The sequence below is a fragment of the Enhydra lutris genome, unplaced genomic scaffold (assembly GCF_002288905.1).
Source record: "Enhydra lutris kenyoni isolate GAN:26980312 unplaced genomic scaffold, ASM228890v2 scaffoldscaffold38, whole genome shotgun sequence".
Lineage (NCBI taxonomy): Eukaryota > Metazoa > Chordata > Mammalia > Carnivora > Mustelidae > Enhydra > Enhydra lutris.
In genome coordinates this window covers 8,430,802-8,455,433 of record NW_019154122.1, presented here as the reverse complement: position 1 = coordinate 8,455,433, position 24,632 = coordinate 8,430,802, and the positions used below count along the sequence as shown (strand labels likewise).

The window sequence follows — 24,632 nt, the reverse complement described above, 5'->3', positions numbered from 1 at the left end:
CGATCCAAGGACCCCAAGATCAGGACCCAAGCTGAAGGCAGATGCCTCCCCGACTGAGCCACCTGGGTGCTTCTAAATAAATCTTTTAAAAATTTATATATATTTCTTTAAAAGGAGGGGAGGGAGGGAAGGACTCGGAAGGATGGAAGGTAGGAACAGATTTGCTGTCTTGTCTTCTCCTCTGGGGCTCCAAGGGCCCGCAGCCCTGCTTTGTGCCCAGAGGGCCCACACCCAATCTAGTAGCCCCCAGACTCCCATGAAAAGTTGTCCCTGAGTCTTGAGGCCTTGGAGGGCTTTGGAGCTGGGGACTGGTCCAGCTGGCTTGTCATGGTGAGCCCCAGGCCAGGGGTGGGTTGCCCAGCTGTGCTGACTGTAAATAACACTCCCTCCCCTGCCCAGAGGCTCCCACCTGGGACACCTGCAGACCGTGCCCCTCAGGGCCCTCTGCAGCCTGAGGGCAGTGCCGGGTGAGTGGAAGCTTGGCTTCCCTTGCTCAGAAAACAAGCACAATTCTAACAAGGCTTTAGCATTTATTGAGCTTATAGTCAAATACCATCTGTCTCCTGTTCCTTCTAGCAGCCCTGGGAGGATGGTACCTGATCTTTGTTTGTGGGATGAGGAAACTAAAGCTTCCAGAGGCTTCTTTCCCCCCCACCTCCACTTCCAGGGCCCAGACAAGATCTTCTGAGATGGCCAGGGGATCTTTTCGCTCTGCCCTTACCGGCTTTTCATAGACAGGAGACAGCTACCCTGCCCCTCTGGCCTGAGTCTTGGCCTCGAGAGAGCCCCAGGCAGTGTGGCTGATACTGGGGATTCCAGGTACATTTGAATTAGATGAAGTCACGGTAGCTGAGCCCTACTGGGCATTTCCAGAGCATGGCATACGTGAGCTCCAGTCGGCTACCCGGTGCCAAGCCCTTTCCATGCATCAAAAAACAAGCCTCACCATGGAGTTCATTAGCACCACGCACAGATGGGACAACTGAGGCACAGGAGGATTGTGTTACTTACTCAGGATCACACGGCTCAGAAGCAGCAGAGCCAAGATTTGAACCCAGGGGCTGCAGCTCCAGAGCTGCACGGACCCTCCACTGTTTACTGAGCTCGCTAGCTTTTCAAAACATCCTACAAACACCCACTTAGCTCCCTTCCCAGGCCAGGCTTGGAGCAAGAAGGAAGAAAAGGCATCTTCTGCTACTGCAGAACTGGGATCCGAGGAGACTGAGGAGAAGGGAGATGGGCTGGGGGGGGGGCACTGTGGAGGTGGGGGTTACCTCTAGGACATGGAAAGGTGGCCATGGGCATGAAGGGGGTTGGTCTGGAAGACATGCCCCCGCCTGAGGTTCCGGAGGCCCAAGTCTTCATCTCACCTCTGCCGCTGACATCTGTGTGACCCTGGGGAAGGCTCTAGCCCTCCCTGGGCCTCAGTTTCCCCACCACACCAGGAGGAGTTTGGAGTGACTCCCTAAGGGGACAAGGCCGGCCAACCAAGTGGGTGGTTTCAGGGTCTGGCCTTACCCTCAGTCAAGCACCCCCTGTCATCTGAGTTTCATTTTCTTTTGAACACAAAGTCTGGGCCTAGGGTTCTTTGGGTTTGTCTGTGCCCCTGAGTTGGTAGCTGTAGAAGGCTTTCTGGAGGAGGCAGTTTTGGACCTGAACGAGATGGAACTTTCTAGGTCCTTGGCACCCTTCCAGGTCTCTGGCACCACAGGACCTGGACCTTCTCTCAGGTCTCCAGCCCTGGAAGGCTGCATCTTTTCAACTTCCCCTGCCCTCCTGCCCAGGCCTGCTTCAAAAACTATATAAGATGTACAAGTTTGCATTCCCTGTACAGGATGCCAGGTTGGGGCAGGGGAGCTGACTTAATCCTCAGGTGGTGTTGTGTTGAGGGGAGCGGGGAGGAGGGACTGATTTGGACTTTCTAGACTCAGCAGAGAACTTTCTAGAGCCATATGACAAGGATTCAAATTCCAGCCATGCCATTTCCAAGCTGGGTGACCTTGGGACAGTTGCTTGACCTCTCTGAACCTCTCTGGTACCTACCTTGCAGAACTATTGTGGGGATGAGCAGTATGCTTGGCACACACTAAGCGCTCAATGAATGGGGCTGCTAAAATTATTCTTCACGGGGAGGGGGTGGGGTGAGACGCAGGGCCTGTAGCCAGACCTATATTTAGCCAGGAAAGGGGGGGGGGCCCCCCCGGGGAGACAAAGCGCCAGGGCCAGCCCGGGAGCCCAGGGGGGCGGGGCCGATGAAAGAGGGCCTGCCGTCCCCACCTCCCGGCCCTCCTCCTCCGCAGGGTCACCTTGGTGGGAGGGCTCTCTCGGACACAGCTTCTGCTTTGTGCCCTGCTAAATCGTCATCTCCCCAAACCTCGGTCTGGGGAGAGGGCTGCTGGGGCTTGGGGGGGTGGGGCGTATTCGGGCCCCACCGCCCAGGTAGGGGGAGCTGCCCCTTTTCCCAGCCCCCGCTGCCCGCCTCCCAGCCCCCGCCCCCTTCGCGACACAGGGAGGGACATCGCTGGGGTCTCGAAGCCAAGTTGAGCCTGTCCGTGGGTGGGGGGTCGAAGGAGACGAGGAAGCTGGCCCGGCTCCACCCCCAACCCCCGCGCGGATGAGTTTCGGGGCTGCAAATAGCCCAGTGGAATCAGTGAGTCACCCAGGCTGGAAATACCGCGCCCCCTCTCCCTTCTCCTCCCGTCTCCTCCCCTCCTCCCCCCTGCAGCGGGAGCTGCTCTGGGGAGCCCCTGGCACTCGGGTTTCAGTGGCGTCTCCTGGTGTTGGGGGGGGTCCCTCCAGAGCGCCCCCAGACTCCCTGAACCAGCCAGCCCTCCAACCAGGGTCCAGCCTGGCCTGCCGCTGGGTCTGTGCGACCCTGAGCCGCTCACTCAGCTAGTCTGGTCCTCACACAAGATGGGCTTCCAGCAGGTAGGCGGCAGAGGACAGCTGGCCCGCCTTCGGCGTCCCTATGCCTGGGATGGTGCCTGGCAGTTCAAAGAGAAGTCTCTGCAAGGTTTTTCAGGGAAATAATTCTGGGATTCCTGCTCAGGTGGGTCTGGGAGCCCAGGGAGGAGGCCAGAGCAAACTCACGTGTACTTGAGCTGCCAGGCCTGGCCCCAGGTCTCGGGAAGGCATGTCGGCTTGTTCTGGGGTTTCTCCTCCTAGCTGCTTCCAGCCCCATCCCAAGTTTGAGAACTTCAGTCAGGTGATCTCCAGAAGACTGTGTTTCTCTTGTTTATTGTGTGTGCAGGGTACAATGCTAGGGCCCTCCCATGCCCCCTCCCACCACCCCCCAGCCATCCTCTAAGGGCCCCAGAATGGCAGGGGTGAGAGGCCACCCCATAGGACACTGACCTAAGAGCTGCAGAAGTGAGAAGCTGGCCCCTCCTCCTGCCCCAGGAGGCCTCACCTATGGCAAACCACCCTTTCCTTGCCCCCCACACCCCTGCTTCTGTATGTTGGAGACCAAGCCAGTGCCACTGGGGATGCCTGGGACTCCCCAGGATGAAAGCTGCCTGGAGGTGCCCTGCCCTGGACTGAAGACTAGAGGGGAACTGGGTTGGGGGCTCTTCCTAGGACGGGGCTCTCTCCAGCAGGAAGCTGTGGGGCAGGGTGCAGAGGCCATAAGAGGCAGAATGAGGGGAAGCACCCCCTGGCACTCAGAGGGGCGGGGGGGCGCGCAGTTTCAGAGTAGCTTTCACAGCCTGGGTTCAAATCCAGCCTTTAATGAGTGAGCTGGGCTTTCAACCGTTCAGAGACTCAGTTTCCCCCTTGATAAAAGTAGAGATGGCAAAATCTAATTTCTGAATGTGCTGAATTCAGCCTCAGATAACAGTATAGCTCAGTATTTGAAGGATAGGACCGTGGGTCCGTGTGGGGTGTATACACAAACCAAGCCTATAGATTCATCGATTAAAGAGAGGGAAGGGTGGGGAAGGTGACTGGCCACAGGGGAAGGGTGACAAGAAGCTGGGGCCCAACCTTGAAGACCCAAGGCCCTGTCCATGCTGTCTCCCGCCTCAGCCGGGTGACCCGTCTGCGGGGGGCGAGGGGGAGGTCTCTGGGCGGGAGGAAGGACCAGCCCCTCCCTACAGCGAGGCCTTGCTCGAGGGCACAAACAGGTAAGGGGGGCGGGGCTGTTGTACAGTTTATCACCAACCAGGTGTATTGGAAAAACCCCAGCTATATACAGACATTGTGTGTCCCCCGCCCCCCTCCCCGGGCACAGCTGGCCAGTGGGGGAAACAGGCAGGCAGTCCCTCAGCATGCTTGGGGCTTGGGTCATAGGGCATGGCAGAGGGGAGGGTCCCCGCCGTGGCTGTCCCCTCCGGCTTCCCTGTGCAGTTTGGCTCCGATCAGCAGCTTTGCCTAATATCTATCTGCCTTTGCCTCCCCAGCTCCCCTTGGCCAAGGGGGTCCCAGGTCCCTGTCCCCTCCGCTCCTGCCCTGCAACTCCAGAGATCAAAGGATTTGTCTGTCTGTCCTGCAGATTTTTTGCCTGGGGATCGTGCCTGTCCCTGTCCCCCTTCCCCAAAGTGGCTTCTCTGGGAGCTTCCTTTTCCATCTAAATCCCTTTATTCTGGATTCAGTGAAAGAGGCCACATCTGGAATCTGGGGGCCATCGGTGAGGCAAAAGGTTCCCTGGCCTGCCCTGGAGAGCAGAAGGCCTCAGTTTAGCGGGGCAGGGGGTAGGTGACCCACCTCAGGGCCTGGAACTTGAGCTGAGATGTCCTGCAAGCTGTCATGAGGGGTGAGGAAAACGTCTCTGGCAGGCCAGTGGGGACAGAAGAGGGGAAACGGGAGGGGATGAGGAAGGGGAGGCCCTCAGATTTTGATCTCCGTCCGGAAGGTCTGCTGGACGTGCTCCGTGTGCGGGTGGCGCCGGGCCCGGATGGTGAGGCTGCCGTCCTCCCTCAGGGCCGAGGTCACTGAAGTGGGGTCCACGTCCTCAGGCAACTGGCACTTGTGAGCGAAGGTGTTCATGACTGTGCCATCAGCTGCCAGCTGGGGAAGGGGTGATGGGTCAGGGCTGGCTGCCCCTACCCCGTCCTGTGCAGGTCAAGCCACAGCCCTTTTTCCTCCTCTCGCGCCAGCCAGGCCCCCGCGCGCGCACACATTGAGGGCTCTAGTCTCAGGTGCAGAGGGGCTGGCCTGGGTGGCTGTGGCCGGGACTACGCGCAACAGGGTGCTCAGAGGAGCCCCGGCGCTCCCCAGGAGGGAGGTAAGGGGCTTGTGGGGGCGGCTAGCTCAGGGAGGAATCAGCTGAGTGGCGGAATCTGGAGCTCCTGAGCATCGAAGAGAAGACAGCACGGAGATGGGCCATGCCCCCTGGGATGCCCAGACACATCGGGTGTCTGCCGCCCTGGCTGGATGGGCCGCCCCTCCCCCCGTGGCTTGGCTGGCACACAGTGTCCAGAGGAGCCTGGGGTGGCTGAGTCACTGGCGGGGGTTGCCGGCTGGCACGTGCAGCCCGCTGGTCCTGGTGCCCACAGTCCTCGGCTTCTCTGGCCGGGGTGCTGGGGCGGCCTGCCCTCTGTGCTCAGCAGAGGAAGTCAGGTCACAGAGGATCTGCAGGAAGCCTTGGACAGACCCTGTGTGCTGGGCCGCTGTGGCTGTGGCCCTCTGGGGGCAAGCCGGGCCACACCCTCCTTCCTAGTAGAGGCCTCCTGGGAGCTGGGACTCTGAGACCCTAGTGACCCAGTGACCCTGAGACCCTTGGGTGCAGGAGATGTGAGGTCTGGAGTGCCTCTGACCCTGAACGGCAAGGTCTCAGCCCAGCCTTGGGCCCCGTTGGAGGATCCCAGGGTGGGGGCTGAGCCTCCGGGTGGGGGAGGAAAGAGGGACTTGAAGGGTGTCACGTGGGGGGGGGGCTCGTCTCCCCATCTACCCACATGCCTGCCAGAAAAGCTGTCCGCACTCAGCTACCATCTCCATCCTCTACGGCTGCCTCCTCTCCTCACCTCCTCTGGTGCCCCCTGCCTGCATCCCTGCACGCCTCTCCCGTTCCCCCATGGCTCCCTCAGCTGCCCTTGGCTCCTAAAGGAGGGGTCTCCACACCTTGGGGCAGGGAGGGGCAGCAGCGGTGGGTGGGGAGGGGTGGCCCTCGGCCTCCAAGTGACAGGAGCAAGGTCTGCAGTCCAGGTCTGGGGTTCCAGCAGGGGCAAGGGGGTGGGGGGGACACTGCGCGGAGGGTATGGCGGAATGAGGGTCCGGGCAGGGCGGGCAGGCTCACCTTCTCAGCCCGCACCTCGATTTGGTTGTTGGAGGTGGTGACGATGATGTCTTCAGGTGAGAAGTCACTCACGTCCACCGCAAACTCATAGGCGTCCCTGAGGGTCTTGATGTTGCCCTGTCCCCCGGGCCGGGCTGTGGGGAAGGCTGGTGTGAGCTGAGCCCCGGGCAGGCCTGCCTCTAGAACCCGGGTTCCCGGCTCCTCCCCGCAAGCCTGGCCTCCCCCTTGGCTGTTGTTGCTACCCCCCCCGCCCCCCTCTCCTCGCCTCCTACAGCCCACCTTTTCCGTGGGCAGCTGAGCGACCCTGTGGGCGGCAGCCCGCCCGGGCCTGGAGGCTGGAGGGTGCCTCCCACCCCTCCACCCCGTCTAGTCCTCCAGGGCTCCAGGGAGGACCTGGCCCTGGGCCCTGTGTGGCCACTGGTGTCAGAGCGGACCCCTGGGCCTACAGCTGTTCCTTGAAGGCCAGTCTGTTCTTGGGGCCACATCTGTCCCTGTGGCCACATTTGTCGTGGTGGCCACACGTGGCTATGGTCGGGCAGCACCTGCTCTGGGCAGCTCAGCAGCAGCATTCACAGGTGCTCTGGAGCAGGGGTCCCCTCCCTGAGCATCTCCCCTCCGAGCGCTGACGACTTGCCTGGGAAGGCCAGGGGTTCCGAGCGGGGCCTCATGAAGCTACCAAAATCCTCGGAAAACATGCTCAGGGCTTTCTCCATGGGTGGGTCCTGGGCCGGGAGGGCACGGGAGGCTGAGGAGGATGAGGACGAGGACGAGGACGAGGACGAGGACGAGGAGGAGTGGAAGCTTCTCTCCGCTCTGAAGGTGGAGGAGGTCCTGTGGCTCATCCACGGGCCGGCGGCCGGGCGCTGGCCAGGCGGGCAGAGGGACAGGAGAGGGTGTGGGCGGCAGGCTCTGGGGGAGCGTGCCGCGCCCTGGCTGCCGGCGCTTTATAAGGCCCGAACGGCCCTGGGCTTGGGGCCAGCCCCTTGTCTCCGAGCTAAATTTAGGCCTCGCCTCGGCCCAGAGGGGGCTGGAAATCTTCTCCGGTGAGGCGGCCCTGCTGACAGTCCGACACACGCAGGCCCAGGCTGAGCTCATGGCCCGGCATTCCGGGCCGATAAGTCCAGCCTGGGGCCTCCGCAGCGACGGGCCGGGGGCAACCTGTCCCCTCACCACTCGGACCCCCGTGCCTGCCACAGGACCTTGTGTGTGTGGTGTCTCTGTCTCCCTGCCTCCCCCATCAGCCTGGGGTGGGGGGTGCTCTCTAGGGACTGTGCCTCCCCCATCAGACTGCAAGCTTCTTAAGGATAGGGTTTTCTGCTTCCTGTGCCCTCTCCCTCAAACTTCCAATCCTTGGGAAGAGGGGATCTGGGTGGTGGGCAGTCAGGTCAGCAGGGTCCCAAGGTCCTGGCTCTGGGGAGAGCAGGAGATGCGAGGTCAGAAGGTGGGGCAGGTGGAAACCTTCCACCTGTTGGACCCCGTGTGAGAGACTCTACCCTCAGGACAGATAATGTTTATAGCCATGTCTTAGGGAGGCCTGAGACAGCCCTTGGGGGGGACCGGGGGGGCTAGAATGTGCAGCTGTCCCCCCGCCCGCTCCCACGGGGACCCAGATTCTGTGCTTGCCCTCTCCCCACTCTCAGAACATTATGGGGCCCCAAGAGGAGGAAGCTGGTGGCCCTTGGCCGGGGTGGGGGTTGGGCCAAGACTGGGGGGGGGCAGATAATTTGATAAGTGTCCTTAAAAGTCTAGAAGGTTATATCACTGGGAACTGTCTGTTTGAGCTCCAGCTCCATGTAGATGCTCGGGGCCGTGGGGGGCAGGATTTCAGGGAGAGGTAAAGGAGAATTCCGCAAGATGCTATTCTAGCTCTGATTTCTGTAGTGCCTCCTGCCTGTGAACTTTCCAGCAAGGCCCCACTTGATCCCCAGTCGGCTAGGCTTGGGGAAAGAGCTGTTGTTCCCATTTTACAGGTGGGAAAGTGGAGCCTCACAGAGAGGGCGGGGCTTGCATGTGGGTAAGTGGCAGAGCTGGGATTCAGACCCAGGGGCCTCTGATTCAGAGCCCTCCAGGAAGGGCTCCTAGGTGGCTCAGTTCAGGTCAACATCCCAGGGTCCTGGGAAGCAGCCCCACATCAGGCTCCCTATTCAGACTTGGGGAGGGTAGTCTGCTTCTCCCTCTGCCCCTCCCCTGCTCCCTGCTTATGCCTTCTCTCTCTAATAAACAAATAAAATTAAACAAACAAAAAAACAATCCAGGATGCCTGGGTGACTCAGTTGGTTAAGCGCTGACATCAGCTCAGGTCATGATCCCAGGGTCCTGGGATTGAGTCCCTGCTCAGTCCTGCTGAGCGGGGAGCCTGCTTCTCCCTCTGCCTCTGCCAGCCACTCTGCCTGCTGTGCTCTCTCTCTCTCTTTGACAAATAAATAAAAATTAAAAAAAAAAAAAAAAAAAACCAACACCACAACCCTCCAGGAGGCTGGGGTGACCTGACCATACACGTATGGAGACAGACTGGCTCAGAAGGCCCTCTCTGGCCACCCACGGCTCAGCAGAGCCAGGACTGACTGACATCAGGTGGGGGTGTGGGCAAGGGGTGAAGCAGGGGAGGCTATTCTGGGCTGTGGGTGCTGCCCAGGCTACTGTGTGGGGTTTCTGCTCTTCTCTCCAAATCCTGCCCTTCCTGCCCAGACCTGCTCTGATTCCTCCTCCTCCAGGAAGGCCTCTGTGATTGCTGCAGCCACACAGAGGTCAGATTGGTGGTTCACCTGTTGCAGGGGTCCCCCCTTTCCCCATTAGACTGGGGGCTCCTGAAGGTGGGGGTTGTTCTTTTCTTGGGTTCCCACAGAGCACCATCCTTGGGGGGCTCCTTCTAGGGATAATCACTGGTGCTGGTGGTCTGTGGGTGGGGGCAGTGTGGAGCTGGAAACTGGGGGGAGTAGCTAGAGCAAGAGGGGGTCTGCATCCTAGTGAATGTTCCTGCTGGGCCCGTGTCACCCATCCTGGCCAAGGGGTTCCAGTGGGGCTGCCAGGAAGTGACCAGCACGAGGCAAGATGGAAAGAGGGTAGGGGCGGGGGTGGGGGGCCCAGAGGCCTCCCGCCCGCCAGGGAAACAGGAGCCAGTGGCTAAATGCAGACACACTGTCATGGTGCTGAGGGCCTGAGTCACTGCTCCTGGACGTCAGATCCCGTTACCCACCCCCGCCCACCGTTCCTCCTCCCCTTCCCCCTGTCCCTGAGACATGGCCCATAAATGTCCTGGATCGCCTGGCTTCTGTGGCCAGGAGGGACCTCAGAAGGTCATCAAGGCCATGCCCCTGTCTCTGGGCGTGCTCACCCTCCAGATCACAGGGATAGAAGGAACTCTGAGATGATCCAATGCCTTGAATCCTAAACCTGCCAGGGCGGCCTGGTCACCTGGAGTAAACTTAAACGCAAACAGACTCTTCCCTCTGCGCACCAAGATTCTGACTTGGGCTCTTGGGAAGGGACCGGGTATCTGTTCCCATCAGCTCCGCACACAGCTGCACAGCTGGCCCATAGGCCAGAGTTTGGAAACCGCTCATCGCTCAGCAGATGTTTGCTGAACACCTGCTATATGGGGGGCGGGGGCTGTTCTAGGCTCTGGGGGAGTCATAATGAATGAGGAATGCATCCATGACTCTCCGGCTCTCCTCATGGGACAGAAGAGGACACCAAGGCTCTGAGCGGTGGAGGACCCTGTGGTGACAGAGTGGCAGGGTGACAGAGCCGTTCTAGCATCAAAGTTGCTCTTACCCTCCACGGCGCTGGGGCTAGATGCAGGAAAATGGCTTTGGGAGGGACTCTGCTACTCTCTCCCCAGCTTCCTGATGTTCCCAGGGCGGGAAGGTGAGGGTGTGGACAGGCAGCACTGGCCAGGCGGCTGAGGCCGGCTGTGGGATCATAGTCTAAGGCTGCCCGGAGCCAGAGGCTGGGGTTTGGGATGTCAGCAGGGCAGGCAGTTATCCTGTTACTGTAGCAGTCGCCAGGCTGGGGCGACAGTGGGCCCAGCCCCTGCGGAGCAGCAAGCCCCGCCCACCTCCCCGCTGCAGGCACATGGGCTCCTGTTTGGGATGGACTTGGCCAGGCATCCAGGGGCAGAGGGTGGCTCAGGGTCCCAGGATTTTGGCAAGTCACCAAAGGGTCATCAAGATTTTCAGAAAGGAGCTTTGTCTGGGGGAGGGAGAGAGGGCAGTTATCCCAAATCTTTCCAAAAGTGACGTCAGACTCAAACCCTCTGCTTTGTGCCCAAACCCCTGTCTTGACTGATGAAAGCCACAGGGGCTGGAGGAGCCCGAGGGAGGGGGAAAGCAAGACAGTCTAAGCCTGGTTTCAGCCTCTGCTGTGTGACTTCAGAGAAGTCACTACACCTCCCTGATCCTCTGTCATCTGCCAAATGGTGATGCTGCCCTTGACTCACACGGATGAGGGAGGATGAACTGTGTTGCAGACCTAGAGGGCCTGGCGTGTGGCTGGCACATAATCTGTGCTTGCTCCCTCCCCCTCATGCCCTCACCCCTACCCTCTGCTGGGGCAGGACCGTCTGGTGCATCTACTGAGAAGCACGGTGGTTTGAGAGGTCCTTCCCTGAGGCTAGAGGGGCTGGACCTGGGGATCAAGTTCAAGTTCCTCCCCAGGCCTCAGAGACCTGCAGCACCCCACATCACCGCACTGCTCCCATTTGTCGGTCTCCTCCCGCCCCCCAACCCCCAGCAAGGTGGGTGGCGGAGCCGTGTGCAGGCTTTGGAGTCCTACAAACCTGGCTGAGAATTCCGGCTCTGCCCCCTGGTCTCTGTGACCTTGGACAAGCGGCATCACCCCTCAGAGACTCCAATGTCTTTAACACGGGATCTAGTTCCTCCCACCTCGCTGGGTTTCAGTGAGCACGCACCGATTTGGGGGAGGGCTGAGCACAGAGGCTGGCACACAGCAAGGGTGCCGTAGTAAGGGGGCCCTCACCTTTACCCAAGGTCTTCCTCCAGCTCTATCGGCTTTCTTCCCTCTCCTTTCCCTGCTTCCTCAAACCCTTTCCGTATCCAGCTCTGAGGATCCAGCCCCCTCAGAGGACCCCCCACTGTGCTGCTGGGTACAGGAGCTTCTCCACCTCCTCCATGTCCCCCAGCCAGCCGCGGGGAGCCCCCAGCATGGTCGAGTGCCACCCTCCGCGTGGCTCTCCTGGGTTCTAGGGAGCTCTAGCTCCTGGTCCCCCGTGGCTCTTCTGGCTTGCATGGCTCAACCGGCCTGGGCAGTTCTGGGTGGTTTGTCAAGGACATTCTTAATGGCCAGGGTCAACCCCGGCAGGGCGGGGAGGGAGGGGGGGCACCCAGGGTGTGGATTGGTGGAGCACAGACCTGTCCAGGTGCACCTGGGCTGCAGGCAAAGGAGTCTCTGTTAGAGGAAGGCCGGCTGGGGCCACAGCAGGGCCGACGGACAGAGGTGAGGGGCTGCTGGGTGTCGAGTGGGGGCCCGGACTGGGGTGGAACCTGCCGGGGCCAGGGCAGGCCAGACAGGAGCAGGAGGCTTGGCGGGAGGGAGCCAGCACCTCTTTACAACCATTATGGACCTGCTGCTTCCCTGCCTCTGTGGCCTGAGCAGGAGAGAGGGGGCTCAGGAACGGGCATGGGGAGTCAGAGCCGTCCATGGGTACCTCACAGTGCGAGAGACTCTGCTGGGGAAGGAGATCTCTCTGCACAGGGGAGGCAGCTGTGCTTGGAAGGAATGATAGGAGCAATGTCAACAGCAGGGGGAAGGGAGTTCTGAGGCTTGGGGTCCTGCCGTGACCAATCTGCTCCTGGACACGGAGGACACTGGAACCCCGGCCCCCACCCCTGTACCCTCACCACATTTGTGCACCCTCGGCACCCTCCCTCAGCGATGAGGACACATCAAACCTATGTCCCCTCCTGATAGCTTCACACACGCGTGCAAGTGAACGTGTGCACAGGAAAACACCTCGGTTCCTTTTTCTCTGGGAGGTGCCAGGTGGCCGGGTACCAACAGTCTGTCTGTCCGTCTGCTCCGGAACCCAATGGAAGAGCTGGTGGGGCTGCGTGAGGGCTCCTCGGGGAGCCCTGTGAGCCTTCGGGAGCTGTGGGGCCCGTGTCCCCGTGTCCGCCGGGGCATTCGAGGTGAGAGCGAGGTCCCCTTCCTCTGCCTATCGAAGACCCCTCAGGGCGTCACCCCTTCCTGGACCACCCCCCTCCCCCACCCACCTTGAAACCCAAGAGCTGCCCTGCCTTCACCTGCCCACAGTCTCTGGGTGGCAGGGAGGGAAGGGACCTGTCTGCCTGTCCCTCTGCCTGTGGGTCTTGATGTCTGTTCTCTGCCTTTGGGGAAAGCAGCCCCAAAGCCTGATGGCCATGCTAGGGGCCTCGCTCTGCGCCCAGTGGGTGCTGCCTGGCCTGACCCTAGCCTGGCCTGTAGGACAGGCCCACAGGTCTGGAGACAAGGAGGACTTCTGCTAGATTCTTGCGTTCTCCGAGCTGTTCCCTGAGGAGACCCTGGTGAAAGCGTAGCCCCTCCCCGCCCCCAGCCGGTTCCGGCAATCTTCCGCGAGCCTCCAGCATGGGGTGGGGTGGGGGAGGGTGCACAGGTCAACGGTCCCCTGGTGGGGCCCACAGGCCTGGTACCCACCGTGCTGTGCCTTCCCTTTGCCTTAATTCTTGCTTTGCCCCTCATGCAGAGCCCCTTCTGAGCCACCCTGGACTTGACCTGGTGACCCAGCCCCATGCTGCCCCTGCACTCCCTGCCCTGGGCTCCAGCAGGCCTCCAGGGAAGGGGCTGTCCATACCCCACCTCAGGCCCTGGGCTATGACCTAGCGCCCCTACCCCAGGTGGCCTGGAGTGGCTGAAGCAGAAGGTGTTCCGCGTGGGGGAGGACTGGTATTTCCTGATGACCCTCGGGGTGCTCATGGCCCTGATCAGCTACACCATGAACTTCGCTATCGGGCGCGTGGTGCGAGGTAACCCCTCCCAGGCACACACACCTGCTCTGGACACAGGCTTCCACACACGCTCAGGATGCCAGATGGGCTGTCAGGTGCATCGCGGGTGGAGGAGGGCTTGGGGTAGGGAGGAGGCCTGGGTCTGGTCCAAGCTTTGCTCTTGACTTGCTGTGTGACCCTGGGTAGGTTCCTGCCCCTCTCTGGGTCTCCTTGCACAATGAGCAAGAAAGACCTGAATGTTTCCAAGAGCCCTTCTTCCCCTGAGCTCTATGCCCACCTCTTCCCGCTGTCCGTGCTCCTTCTCCTCCTCCCTCCCTCCTTGCTCTCACCTCAGTAATGCCCAGGGAGGGCACTTGCTTGGATCACCAGACATAGAACTTTCTTTCCCTGTGCTCCAGTGGGCTCTCTGCACCCTGAGCTCTCCCAGGAATGGGGGAGCATAGGCAGGAAGGTTCTAACACCCCCTGGTAGACTTGGTCAGGTGCCATCCTGAGAACATGCTACGCTTCAAATATTGAACATCATCTGAGTGCTTTCTCGCAATGACCCCATGACAGAGCTCCCATCGCTAGCCCATTTGACAGATGGGGAAACGGAGGCTCACTGAGGTCAAGTCACTTGCCCAAGGTCATTCAGTGGGTAGTGGCAACACTGGGGTGTGGATCCAGGGTCTTAGTCCTGCCTCCGTTTGGGCATCTGCTGCTCACTGGGGGGCCTCCCCCCTTTGAGCCTCCCTTTCTGGGTTAGTGGACACCTGAGGGCTGCAGAGCCTGCGATGGCTTCCTGACTCCTGGGTGTCCCCAGCACACAAGTGGTTATACCGGGAAATTGGGGACAGCCACCTGCTCCGGTACCTCTCTTGGACCGTGTACCCTGTGGCCCTGGTCTCCTTCTCCTCCGGCTTCTCCCAGAGCATCACGCCCTTCTCAGGAGGTGAGCCATGTGCCTGTGTGCCTGGGACCAGAGCCTGTTCGTACCCCTCTGGGCATCTGATGGGGGGAGGCAGGAAGCAGTGACCCCATTTCACAGCCAGCAAAGCCAGGCTCAGAAGCTTCGTGTCGCTTGCATCAAAGCAACACTGCGAGAAGGTCAGATCTTGACTCTGGGGCCACTGCTGGCTCTGCTTCCTTTCTGAGGGCCCTTCTGGCCGGTGATGGGGAGTCCTGGTGGCAGGCTCCCCAGGGAGGGGCTGAGGGAGATGCACAGCCTCCCCAGGCCTCTCAGCTCTGCCTCCAGCTCCAGACCAGCACTGGGGACCTCCGGGGGTGCATCCAGGGGTGGCCTGAGATTCTATTCTGGGTGCTCCCTGTTTTTGCCGTAGCTGTCTGCCAGGCTTTGCTGGAATGACACAGGCAGCTCCCGGCCCCTCTCTGACCCTCAGCTTCCTCACAGATCTTTTTTTTTTTTTTTTTAAAGATTTTATTTATTTATTTGACAGAGAGAGATCACAAGCAGGCAGAGAGGCAGGTAGAGAGAGAGGAGGAAGCAGGCTCCCTGCTGAGCAGAGAGCCCGATGCGGGGCTTGATCCCAGGACCCTGAGATCATGACCTGAGCTGAAGGCAGCGGCTTAACCCACTGAGCCACCCAGGCGCCCCGAGTTCACAGATCTTAACTCAGGGCTTTGGAGGACCTGACCAGATCATGATGTGAAACATTTTGGGCGGGGTGAGGAGTTCAGAGTGTAATCTAGAGACTGCCCCTGTCTTGCCCCGTGTCCATCCCCTGCCAAGGTTCTGGAATCCCTGAGCTGAAGACTATCCTGTCCGGCGTGGTGCTAGAGGACTACCTGGACATCAAGAACTTCGGGGCCAAGGTGGCAGGCCTCACCTGCACCCTGGCCGCCGGCAGCACCATCTTCCTGGGCAAAGTGGTACGGGCAGGCGTGAGAGCACCCCCCCGCCTTCCCCCCTTTACCCCACAGAAGCAGGGTCAGTGGGGACTCAGGCCAATGCCTGCTTTTAGGGGTTCTGGCCTGGGGAGGAGGCAGGCCAGGTCCCCAGAGTGTGACCAAAGAGCTGGGGAGACAGGACGAGGGTGTGGCGGGGCAGCTGTGCGGTTCTGGATGAGGCTCTCGGCCCCCCAGCCCCGGGCCCCAGTGGGGAGGAGTAAGGCGAGCCCTGTGCCCGGTGCCCATACCTCCCCCGCAGGGCCCCTTCGTGCACCTGTCTGTGATGATCGCTGCCTACCTGGGCCGGGTGCACACCAAGGCCATTGGGGAGTCTGAGGTAAGGGGGTCAGGGACGGCCCCCCCCTTGGAGGATGAGAGGGAGGGGAGGGGGGGCCTGACTCTGAGCCCGGACTTGGGACCCCCCCAGAACAAGAGTAAGCAGAACGAGATGCTGGTGGTGGCAGCAGCGGTGGGCGTGGCCACAGTGTTCGCAGCGCCCTTCAGTGGTGAGACTGTGCCCCTCCCTCGCACCCTGGGGACCCTCCACACCCCTCTTGTGGACCACCCCGCTCACTCCTGTCCGGCTGAGGGCCTTGGAAGAGGTGTGGGCTGACGCAGGTCTCTGTTCTCACTGCAGTCCTTTGCGGGCACAGCCGCCCCAGGATGGGGTGGAGGGGGCTGTCGAGACGCCTCAGGGTCACATCAGACAGACTTGGGCTGGAGATCCAGCTCCCCTGTGTGACCTGGGCTAGTGGGTTCAGCTCTCTGAGGCTTGGGGATGCTCGCGCCTTGCCACAGGGCCGTTGTAGGGATGGAGATGCCCTCCGTGGGCTCCTGCCTGGCCTCTCTCACTTCAGCTGCAGGGAGAGCAGGATGGGAGGGGTCAGGGCCCTGGGGTGGACGGAATCGGGGCTCTGCCCTTAGCTCAGCACCACCTTCAGGGGTCCTGTTCAGCATCGAGGTCATGTCTTCCCACTTCTCTGTCTGGGATTACTGGAGGGGCTTCTTTGCGGCTACCTGCGGAGCCTTCATGTTTCGCCTCCTGTCCGTCTTCAACAGCGAGCAGGGTGAGTCCCCGCGAGACCGTTGGACCCCAGCCCTGGCTCCCCCCTCCGTCCCTCCTCCTCCCATCTTTTCTCCCTCTCTCCTTTCCTTGCTGACCCGTATTGGGCGTGAGGGATGGGAGCCCCCCCGCCCCTGAGAGTACAGGGGGGCAAAGCTGAGCAAGGAGGCAAGGGCTGGTTTTGGGGGCCTTGAATGCCAGGAAAGGGTATTCAGGGGCTGGACTAAGCACCACCTCCACGGCTGTTTGTCAAGCCTGGGACTTGGGTTTGGCTGGGGCCAGGGTGTGGTCCCTGATCTTTCCCTCCTGCCCCAGAGACCATCACCTCCCTCTACAAGACCAGTTTCAGGGTGGATGTCCCGTTCGACCTGCCGGAGATCTTCTTTTTTGTGGCGCTGGGGTGAGTGAGCGCCTCGGGTCCCTCGAGAGCCCCGTGGGGGCGGGGGCCTCACCCAGGCCTGAGCCGCTGCCCTTGTTTCTGGGGCGGAGCTCTGGCCTCCCCTTCCCTCCCCAGGGCCATCTGTGGCATCGTGAGCTGTGCGTACCTCTTCTGTCAGCGAACTTTCCTTGGTTTTGTCAAGACTAACCGGGTTATCTCCAAACTGCTGGCCACCAGGTAGGCTCTGGACAGGAACTGGGGAGGACTTTCAGGGAGGACAGCCCTGCTCCCTTCCTCAGCTTCCTGAGCACACAGCTCCCTTTTATAGAGAACCCCACTCTCTGACGGCACTGTTGTCCTCCTACTAAGCACCCCCAAACCTCCCTAGCCCACACTCCACTTACGGAGCCTTTATTGCCTCCTAGCACCCCTCTCCAGGTCCCCACAGTCACCGCTCCATACCTGCACCCCCAGCTTGCTGGGCTTTCAAACTTCCATGTGCTCCCCTCTCCTCCTGAGTCCTCACCCTATCAACGGGCTCGGCCCCTCACAAGCCCTCCTTTCCCACAGAGCCAAAAGCCCTAACTGAGCCCCCCTCCTGCCCAGACCTTGTTTGCCCCCTGGCATTGGCATCTGCCCCAGGCTGGCCATGCATGGCCCACCCTGGCCTGGCAGAGCTCTGTCCCCAACTCCCATAGCAGCCCTGGTTTCCTCCCCTGGAGGGGGTCTGGCCTGTGTCCCCCTTCCTCCAGTTTCTGCCTCAGTCCTGGCCCTTAGGGGGGTGGGCCCTGCTCTTGCCCGGCTCCCCCTCCGTGGGGTGGGGGAAGAGGAGGACCAGCACCTGAGCTCACCCCCCCACCCTACGCCCCACAGCAAGCCTCTGTATTCCGCTCTGGCGGCCTTGGTTCTCGCCTCCATCACTTACCCCCCTGGTGTGGGCCGCTTCCTGGCTTCTCGGGTAAGGGGCGCTGAGCTGGGGGGGTGGGAGTGGGGAATCCCCATCCCTCACCCACACTGTGCCTGTCATTTCACTTAATCCCCATAACACCTGTAAGGGGAAGCCTGCAGGTCATCCTCGAGTTCTAGCTGAGGACACTGCCGTTCTGGGAGGTCAGAGCCCATCCCAAGGTGGGAGGATCTAAGGCAGGGTCACGGGGAGGCGGAGGCAGGAACCGCTGCCCAGCCCCCCCTGCAGAGTTCCGACCTGTCCCCTGCGCCAGCTGTCTATGAAGCAGCATCTGGACTCACTGTTCGACAACCACTCGTGGGCGCTGATGACCCAGAACTCATCCCCACCCTGGCCCAAAGAGCTCGACCCCCAGAATCTGTGGTTTGAATGGTACCACCCACAGTTCACCATCTTTGGGACCCTCGCCTTCTTTCTGGTTATGAAGGTGGGTGCCGTGGGCCCCCCCACCGGGGTCATGCACAGAGTGGAGACTGGCCTTGGGTGGGATGCGGAGCGAGGCCTCCCACTGGGTGTAGCACAGTGCCCGGGCCTTCCACCCAGACCGCCTGATCTCTCTCTCACCCGCTGTGTGACCCCAGTCCACGTGGTTTCAGTTCTGAGCCTCAGTTTCCTCATCTTTAAAATGGGGTAGTAGTTGTGTGTTTATCTCCAAGGGAAGGTTGAGCAGGGAGAAAGGAAAGCCCTTGGCACGATGCCAGGCACATAGTAGGCTCTTCGTCAGGGTGGGTGTCCTTCCCTTGGTCGGTGCTCTCCTAACACCAGACGCTGGTGATGGCCGTGTGCCTGGGCCGCCTCCTGCTGTCTGGGAAGTGCCCAAGTCCCCTGCCCATTCTCGTCCCCTTGCCTCTAACCTCCGCCCCTCCGGGTCCCCCCACCCACAGTTCTGGATGCTGATTCTGGCCACCACCATCCCCATCCCTGCTGGGTACTTCATGCCCATATTCATCTTTGGTGAGTCTGGGGTTCCCAGGCTCCGAGAGTTTCCTGGTTATTGGGGCAGGGCTGCGGCTCCCGGCTCTCTCGCTCCCTCCTCAGATGGCACTGAGGTTGGTCCCCAGGAACGGAAGGCTGTGGGGGCCGTGTCAGCCTGCCTCCCCCGCCTCCCCCTCTCTGTGGCCAGGAGCTGGCATCGGGCGCCTCATAGGGGAGGCCCTCGCTCTTGCCTTCCCCGAGGGCATCGTGGCCGGAGGGGTCACCAACCCCATCATGCCTGGGGGGTACGCCCTGGCAGGTGAGTGGGCTGGGTCCCCACGGGGTGGGCAGACCTTGGAGGTGCTGGGCTGGACCCGGAGGGTCAGGGCATGGAGAGCCCCTGCCTGAGCCCCATCCCCGGAGCCCCTGTTATTCTCTCTAGCTCCTGTCTTGTCCCTGATACCCCATCCTGTCCCTTACATGCACCCGCTCCTCGAGCCCAGGCACCGGGGTGCTTCCAGCAGTGGCCAGCGTGTGGCCTCTGTGTGATGATGGCCCCTGTGGCCTGAACCACCCCACCCTGGCTCTGCCTCCTGCAGGGGCTGCAGCCTTCTCGGGGGCCGTGACCCACACCATCTCCACGGCACTGCTGGCCTTCGAGCTGACTGGCCAGATAGTGCACGCACTGCCCGTGTTGATGGCCGTGCTGGCGGCCAACGCCATCGCCCAGAGCTGCCAACCCTCCTTCTATGACGGCACCATCATTGTCAAGAAGCTGCCATACCTTCCATGGATCCGAAGCCGAAAAATCAGGTGAGAGGTACCCAGGGTGGTCAGCCTGGGTGGGCTGGGGTAAAGCCCCCCCCCCATATAAAACCCTCCCTGTGGCTGACCTTGGATGTGGGTGGTGTGGAAGGGGCTGATACACAGCCATCTCATCTCCACTCTCTTCCACTCCCTGCATGACCTTGGGCAAGTGCTTGGCCTCCAGGGCCTCCGTGTCTTCTTAGTCATCAGTCTGTCTACACGACAGGACTGATGCTGCCCATTTGCTGGAAACGGGGGCTCAGAGAGGCACCGTGCCTTGCTCCCCATCACACAGAGAGTCAGCACCAGATCTGGGACGTCCCCTCCTCTCTCCCACTCTTGCCCTGCTGTCCTCGCTGTGATGCTGGGACTGGAATCAGGTTTTGGAATCTCCCCTGGCCAGACAGGACCAGAGCAGCTTCTGTTCCCAGAGAAGCAGGACTAAGAGGCTCTAAGAGTCTTGGGTCCAAGACCCAGAACCAAACATGTGCAAACTGTCACCTTGGTCCAGACCTCTGTTTCTCCAACTGTAAAATGGGGGAAGTCACTCCAGTGATTTTCAAACTGTAAACCTTTTTTTTTTTTTCCTTTCTGACATAAAACTTTTCTTCAGATGAAATTCTCCAGGGAAGACTTCTGAGTAAAAGACACTAAAATGGAGTCAGTCTGGGGGGTGGGGGATAGGGGTTCAGGGGCTGGGAATCCAGAGTCAGGCCATAGGTAAACTGTCCCCAAGTTCCTCCCCACCTTGGGGTTCTAGATGCTGCTCATCCTAGAAATCTCTCAGCGCCTGCCCACACTCCAGAGCCAGTTCCCTCCAGGTACCCCTACCTCGTCCTGGGGTCTGGAGATCCCCTCACTCCAGGACCTGAGGGGAGCACCCTTCTGCTTCCAGCTCTCACCGTGTGATCGTGGAACACTTCATGAACTGTGCCATCACCACGCTGGCCAAGGACGCACCACTGGAGGAAGTGGCCAGGGTTGTGACCTCCACAGACCTGGCCAAGTATTTCCTGGTGGAGAGCACAGGTGCCCAGCAGGAAGGGGGGAGCATGGGTGCGGAGGGGACATTCCCTCTACCTTTACCTTAGGCCTTGGAGGGCTGGGCCCGGGAAAGGGGAAGCAGGGCATTGGACCGGTCAGTCACCTGACTCTGAATCTTGTCTCTGCAACCGTGTGACCTTGGACAGGTCACTTCATTTCTCTGAGGCTCAGTTTCCTCACTGGTAAAGTGGAGACAATGACCTCCCTAACTTGGGGTGGTTAACATGTTTAAATGAGAGGAGACTTGTAAGGCACTCCATGGGTAGTTTTAGAAATTCTAGAAGCCAGGCCTGGTGTGCTTGGGAGTGGGGGTAAATGATGGCAACACTACAAGGTGTCAGAAGACTCCTTATCTCAGTCTCCGCTTCAAGCATTCCCAGCTAACTCACCTCTCCTGAAACCCTGTTGCCACGAGAAAAGTATCTTTTTAAAGAAAAATGAAAGGGAGACCTTGTGAAAAGACACACAAGCTGAATCTTGGGGAAGGATCTAGCTACAGCATCATTTCCTGCTGGGACATAAGTATAATAAAAGTAGGAAAGATTGTGGGGGTAGGGGGGAGTGGGAGGCAGCCCTGTCCACTCAGGGGCACCCATCAGCACACATAAGCAAATGAGACAAGGTACACACTTGGCAAGCATAGCACAGCTGGATTTTGATTCCTACTGAAGCTTTGGGCAGGTATCTTGTTCAGTTATCAACGTGCACAACTGTATGGTTACCACCATACCCACCCCCAAGAGGCCATAAAGCCATTTGTGAACAGCAGAACCATGGGCAAACCCCCTATGAACTGCAGTTTCCCCACCTGGAAAATAGGGACCAACATGGAGTTGTCAGAGGTTCTCAACCCTAATGCCAGGCCTTCTCCCTACACAGATTGGGATATCTCTAACATGATCCCACAGAATACACCAAATATGTCATTTAGAAATATTTGCAGATGGATGACTCCTCCAAAAGGCTCCACCTCCTGGAACAAAGACAAAATTGGCCTCCAAGACAAAGACCACTTCTACTCTCAGAGCCACGGGAAGCAAAGAGCTCCCAACCAGCCCAGGCCCAGGCTGCTGGACCCTGCCACTCACCTAAGAAATAGCTTTAATTGTTGTTGTCTAAAGGGAGAGCATTTATGTATCTAGTTATAAAGTTTTGATTTTACTTGACAAGAAGGAAAAATGCCAGGCTCCCCTCTCAAAACCCAACACCTGCCAACTCCAGTGGTAGCTTGGAGGGAGGCGTGCCAAGCCCTCAGCCCACAGCAGAACCTCCCAACATGGTGGTCTTCTGGGTTCACACTTGCACTGGGCTGAGCCAGATGTGGAACTTGCTGAGGGAAATGAGGGGCAAAGCCCAGCTCTGACCCATAGACATCTTCATGCCCATGTCCCAGAGCTGCTCCTGCCTCGAGACACCCCACCACAGGGGGAATCAGGGTGGGCAGCCTTCCCCAGCTGCCTTCCATTACCAACCTCCACATCAGCAATCAGTAACCTTGGGCAAGATAAATAAGCTCTCTATGCTTCCTAGCCTCAGTTTCCTCTTGTATAAAATCGGTGGTCATAGCTCCCAACCCACTGGCTGCCGTAGTTTCCTGAGAGACGTGAGAACACCCAGTAAATGCCATGTGGCTCACTCCCTCTCCACTCGTGCAGAGTCTCAGATACTGGTGGGCACTGTGGGAAGGGAGGACTTGGTGCAGGCACTCCGGGCTGAGCCTCCTTCCTGGACTCCAGGGCACCCGGTAAGTACTCCTGGTGGTGGGTGGTGGTGTCAGGATGGGGAGTGGTCAGCAGGGAAGTGAGGGGGGTGCCTTGGGGAAAGGGGGTTTGAGAGGGACAGCCTGGAGATGGCAGAGGCTGGCCCAGCCCCCCAAGAGCCTTCCCCCATCACTGGCAGTGTCTTCGGGACCTCCTGGCTGGGGGCTGTCTCATAGAGCCCGTGACCCTGCAGCTGTCTCCGGAGACCTCCCTGCACCAGGTAATGGGGAGGGGGGGGGTTCGGGCATGCAGGCAGACAAGGGCCGTGGGATAGAGGGGAAGCTCCAGCTTTCTTGGCACCTTGTGGCCAAGGCTCTCTGCTCCTCCTGGGTTGGCTTCCTCACCTGTAGAATGAGCATAGTAGTCCTTGTTCTCTCTGTTCCTCATTTCTAGGGTTCTTGGGATGATGCATGGACCAGGGAAGAGGGAGAGCTTGGGGGAGCAGAAGGCTCTGGGTGGAGAGAGACTGTAGTTAAAAATATGTCTTTGCATCAAGGCACACATGGGTCTCAATTGCAGGTCCACCACATTCTCCCTGTGTGATCTTGGGCAAATTAATCTCTCTGAATCCTGATCCCTTCCCACCTTGCAAAACAGGGGCTTTGGTACATGGGGTCAGAGAAGGGCAGAAGCAGGTTGGGACGTGGAGGTGGCCTTAGCCCCTCTGTGCTGCGGGATCATGCTGGATCATGCTTATAAACTTGGCCTTCCAGTTGGTCCCTTGTGTGGACTCTGGAGACCCCTGGTGGTCATAGTGGACATTGCAGGCCCTAATGTCCCACCCACTGTTACTGCGCCCCACCCCTTTCCCAGGCTCTGAGATAGACGGGTGGGCACCCCTGGGACAAAGCTCTGGCCAGAGCCTCCACCTCAGCTCACAGCCCCCAGGCTAGGGAGAGACTGAAGCCAGAGCGATGGACTGAGTACCATCTATCTTCCAATGTTCACTAACAACCCCTCTCCTCTAGGCACACAACCTCTTTCAGCTGTTGAAACTTCAGTCCCTGCCTGTGACATCTCTGGGCAGAGCTGTGGGCTCTGTGTCTTGGGTGGAGGTATGAGGGTCCCAGGGGCAGAGCAAGGAAGAGGAGCCATGCTCGAGCAGGCTGGGGTGGGGGGGCACCAGTATCTTCCCATCCGAATTTAGAGGGGCCTCACTGGATTCTGATGAGCCCCACTTTTTGGCCCAGAGAGCCTGGCCACTGTTTTGTGGCCAGGAGCAAGACCTGCCATTCTCTGGGCCTAAATGATCCCATCTGTATAATGGGGAGGAACTGGCTTTAACATTTATCCCCTCCCCTGAATCAACCCTTAGGGCAGCCAGCCAATCCCGGAATCCCCACTCTCGGCCTCCTCTACACCCTCCCTCCCCCAAACCCCTCTTTCTCTGTTCTAGTTGAAGAAAGCAATTTCCAGCCTGACAAACCCACCAGCTCCAAAGTGAGCCAGCCTGGCAAGACCCTGGGCCGAGACCCTCCTCTCTTCCCCCGTCACAACACAGCCCTCCAGCCTAGCTCATCTCCTCGGTGAAGCAGGCGGCTCTAATCTAGCACTGAGCAGGGCCCCACGCTCACCGTTTTCCATCCTGGGCGACACAAGTGCTGCATACTGTAAAAGGACAAATCCCACCCTGGACCCAGCAGGATTCGAGACCACAGAAAACCAGTGGACAGTGGGTGCTCATTGAAAATTCACCAAATTCACAGTCAAGACATTGGTGTAGGGCTATTGGCAAGGGCAGGCACAGATGCCCTCTGGGAGTTGTAGGACTCCCAACCAGAGGCTCCTGAGAAAAATAAAGCTGGTTCCCAGAGCTATAGACCCTCTCTCAGCTCCAAGGGTGTGGACAGCTCAGTGCTGGCCCTGAGTGGGGTCTTGGCGCCCCCTGGTGGCCATGTGGGCATTGCAAGCCTGGGTCCCTGGCCTCCCACTGCTCCTCCTGCACCCCCTTCCTGGCAGGGAGAGAGGGTAGGTGAGCAGGTCCCCCATCAGGTCTTATGATGCTTGTTCTCAGGTATAAGGAGGACCCTGTGGCCCAGTTACCCTCACCCCACCCCCAGCTTCCTTGTTGGCTGAGCCAGGGCTGATAAAGCAGGTCCCTAGGTATGGTTCCTGGGGGATCCACAGAACCTCGGGCATCTTCCATGGGGACTCTCCTGGCTGGGTGGCATAGGCTGACCGCCTGCATGTGTGTTGGGTGGTTAGGACCCTCCCCTAAATCCCTCTATAACCCCCTTACCCCAGGGGCTCAAGGACACACCTTCCCCCAGAGACCAGGCCAAGTTCATCCAGGGTGAATCCACCACTTTAATGTCTGTAGAGAACCTTCTGGAAGGTGGGAGGAGGGTGCAAGGAAGGGAGCAGGGGCACCAGGGACAGGCGATCCTTGTGGAGGGAGCCGAGGAGCTTAGCTACCAGAGAGGCTGTCCCACCGCTGATGGGGACACAAATACAGAGGGAGGGGGGAGGACTGAGCCCCGGGGTCAAGGCAGGGTCCCCAGGCCCCACTCCAAGTGGGTCTCCCGAGTCCTGAGCCCAGGGGCCCAGCAACTGGCTCCTCCTGGCAGCTTGCCCTGGTGCCTGCTGAGAGTCCTCAAGCTCACCGCTGGTGGAA

The 24,632-nt window shown here is 59.8% G+C and overlaps 2 protein-coding genes across 9 annotated transcripts; one reads left to right on the top strand and one right to left on the bottom strand.

The window, feature by feature from the left end:
* Positions 1-4,495: 4,495 nt before the first annotated feature.
* On the bottom strand, positions 4,496-7,151 carry LOC111154776 (heat shock protein family B (small) member 7). Of its 7 annotated transcripts, none has more exons than XM_022514675.1 (3): positions 6,867-7,151; positions 6,233-6,366; positions 4,496-5,004 (listed from the first exon to the last, which is right to left on the bottom strand). In XM_022514675.1, exons 1-3 carry the CDS (start codon positions 7,072-7,074, stop codon positions 4,825-4,827), a joined length of 522 nt encoding a protein of 173 aa, XP_022370383.1. In that variant the 5' UTR covers positions 7,075-7,151; the 3' UTR covers positions 4,496-4,824. The 7 variants fall into 7 exon arrangements, with proteins under 7 accessions (XP_022370383.1, XP_022370390.1, XP_022370387.1 ...); XM_022514682.1 differs by having other exon boundaries at positions 4,804-4,962; positions 6,867-7,136; XM_022514679.1 differs by having other exon boundaries at positions 4,804-5,004; positions 6,248-6,366; positions 6,867-7,136.
* A 5,127-nt stretch (positions 7,152-12,278) lies between these two features.
* On the top strand, positions 12,279-23,462 carry LOC111154745 (chloride voltage-gated channel Ka). Of its 2 annotated transcripts, XM_022514629.1 has the most exons (19): positions 12,279-12,378; positions 13,084-13,212; positions 13,999-14,127; positions 14,926-15,065; positions 15,343-15,420; positions 15,511-15,589; positions 16,025-16,150; positions 16,462-16,546; positions 16,661-16,762; positions 17,399-17,483; positions 17,746-17,919; positions 18,377-18,446; positions 18,616-18,726; positions 19,007-19,220; positions 20,110-20,243; positions 21,914-22,002; positions 22,158-22,238; positions 22,987-23,073; positions 23,415-23,462. In XM_022514629.1, exons 1-19 carry the CDS (start codon positions 12,279-12,281, stop codon positions 23,460-23,462), a joined length of 2,061 nt encoding a protein of 686 aa, XP_022370337.1. The 2 variants fall into 2 exon arrangements, with proteins under 2 accessions (XP_022370337.1, XP_022370338.1); XM_022514630.1 differs by lacking the exon at positions 13,999-14,127.
* Positions 23,463-24,632: the final 1,170 nt, after the last annotated feature.

Bases quoted from the DNA above. Each gene is read 5' to 3' on its own strand.
- LOC111154776 (XM_022514676.1), bottom strand. From the start codon at position 7,074: ATGAGCCACAGGACCTCCTCCACCTTCAGAGCGGAGAGAAGCTTCCAC. The intron at 6,382-6,866 runs GCAAGTCGTCAG...CTCAGCTCACAC, and splicing joins GGAACCCCTGGCCTTCCCAG to CAGCCTTCCCCACAGCCCGG. The intron at 5,005-6,232 runs GTGAGCCTGCCC...CCCCTTCCCCAG, and splicing joins TCGAGGTGCGGGCTGAGAAG to CTGGCAGCTGATGGCACAGT.
- LOC111154745 (XM_022514629.1), top strand. From the start codon at position 12,279: ATGGAAGAGCTGGTGGGGCTGCGTGAGGGCTCCTCGGGGAGCCCTGTG. The intron at 20,244-21,913 runs GTGCCCAGCAGG...CCACTCGTGCAG, and splicing joins TTTCCTGGTGGAGAGCACAG to AGTCTCAGATACTGGTGGGC. The intron at 23,074-23,414 runs GTATGAGGGTCC...TCTCTGTTCTAG, and splicing joins GCTCTGTGTCTTGGGTGGAG to TTGAAGAAAGCAATTTCCAG.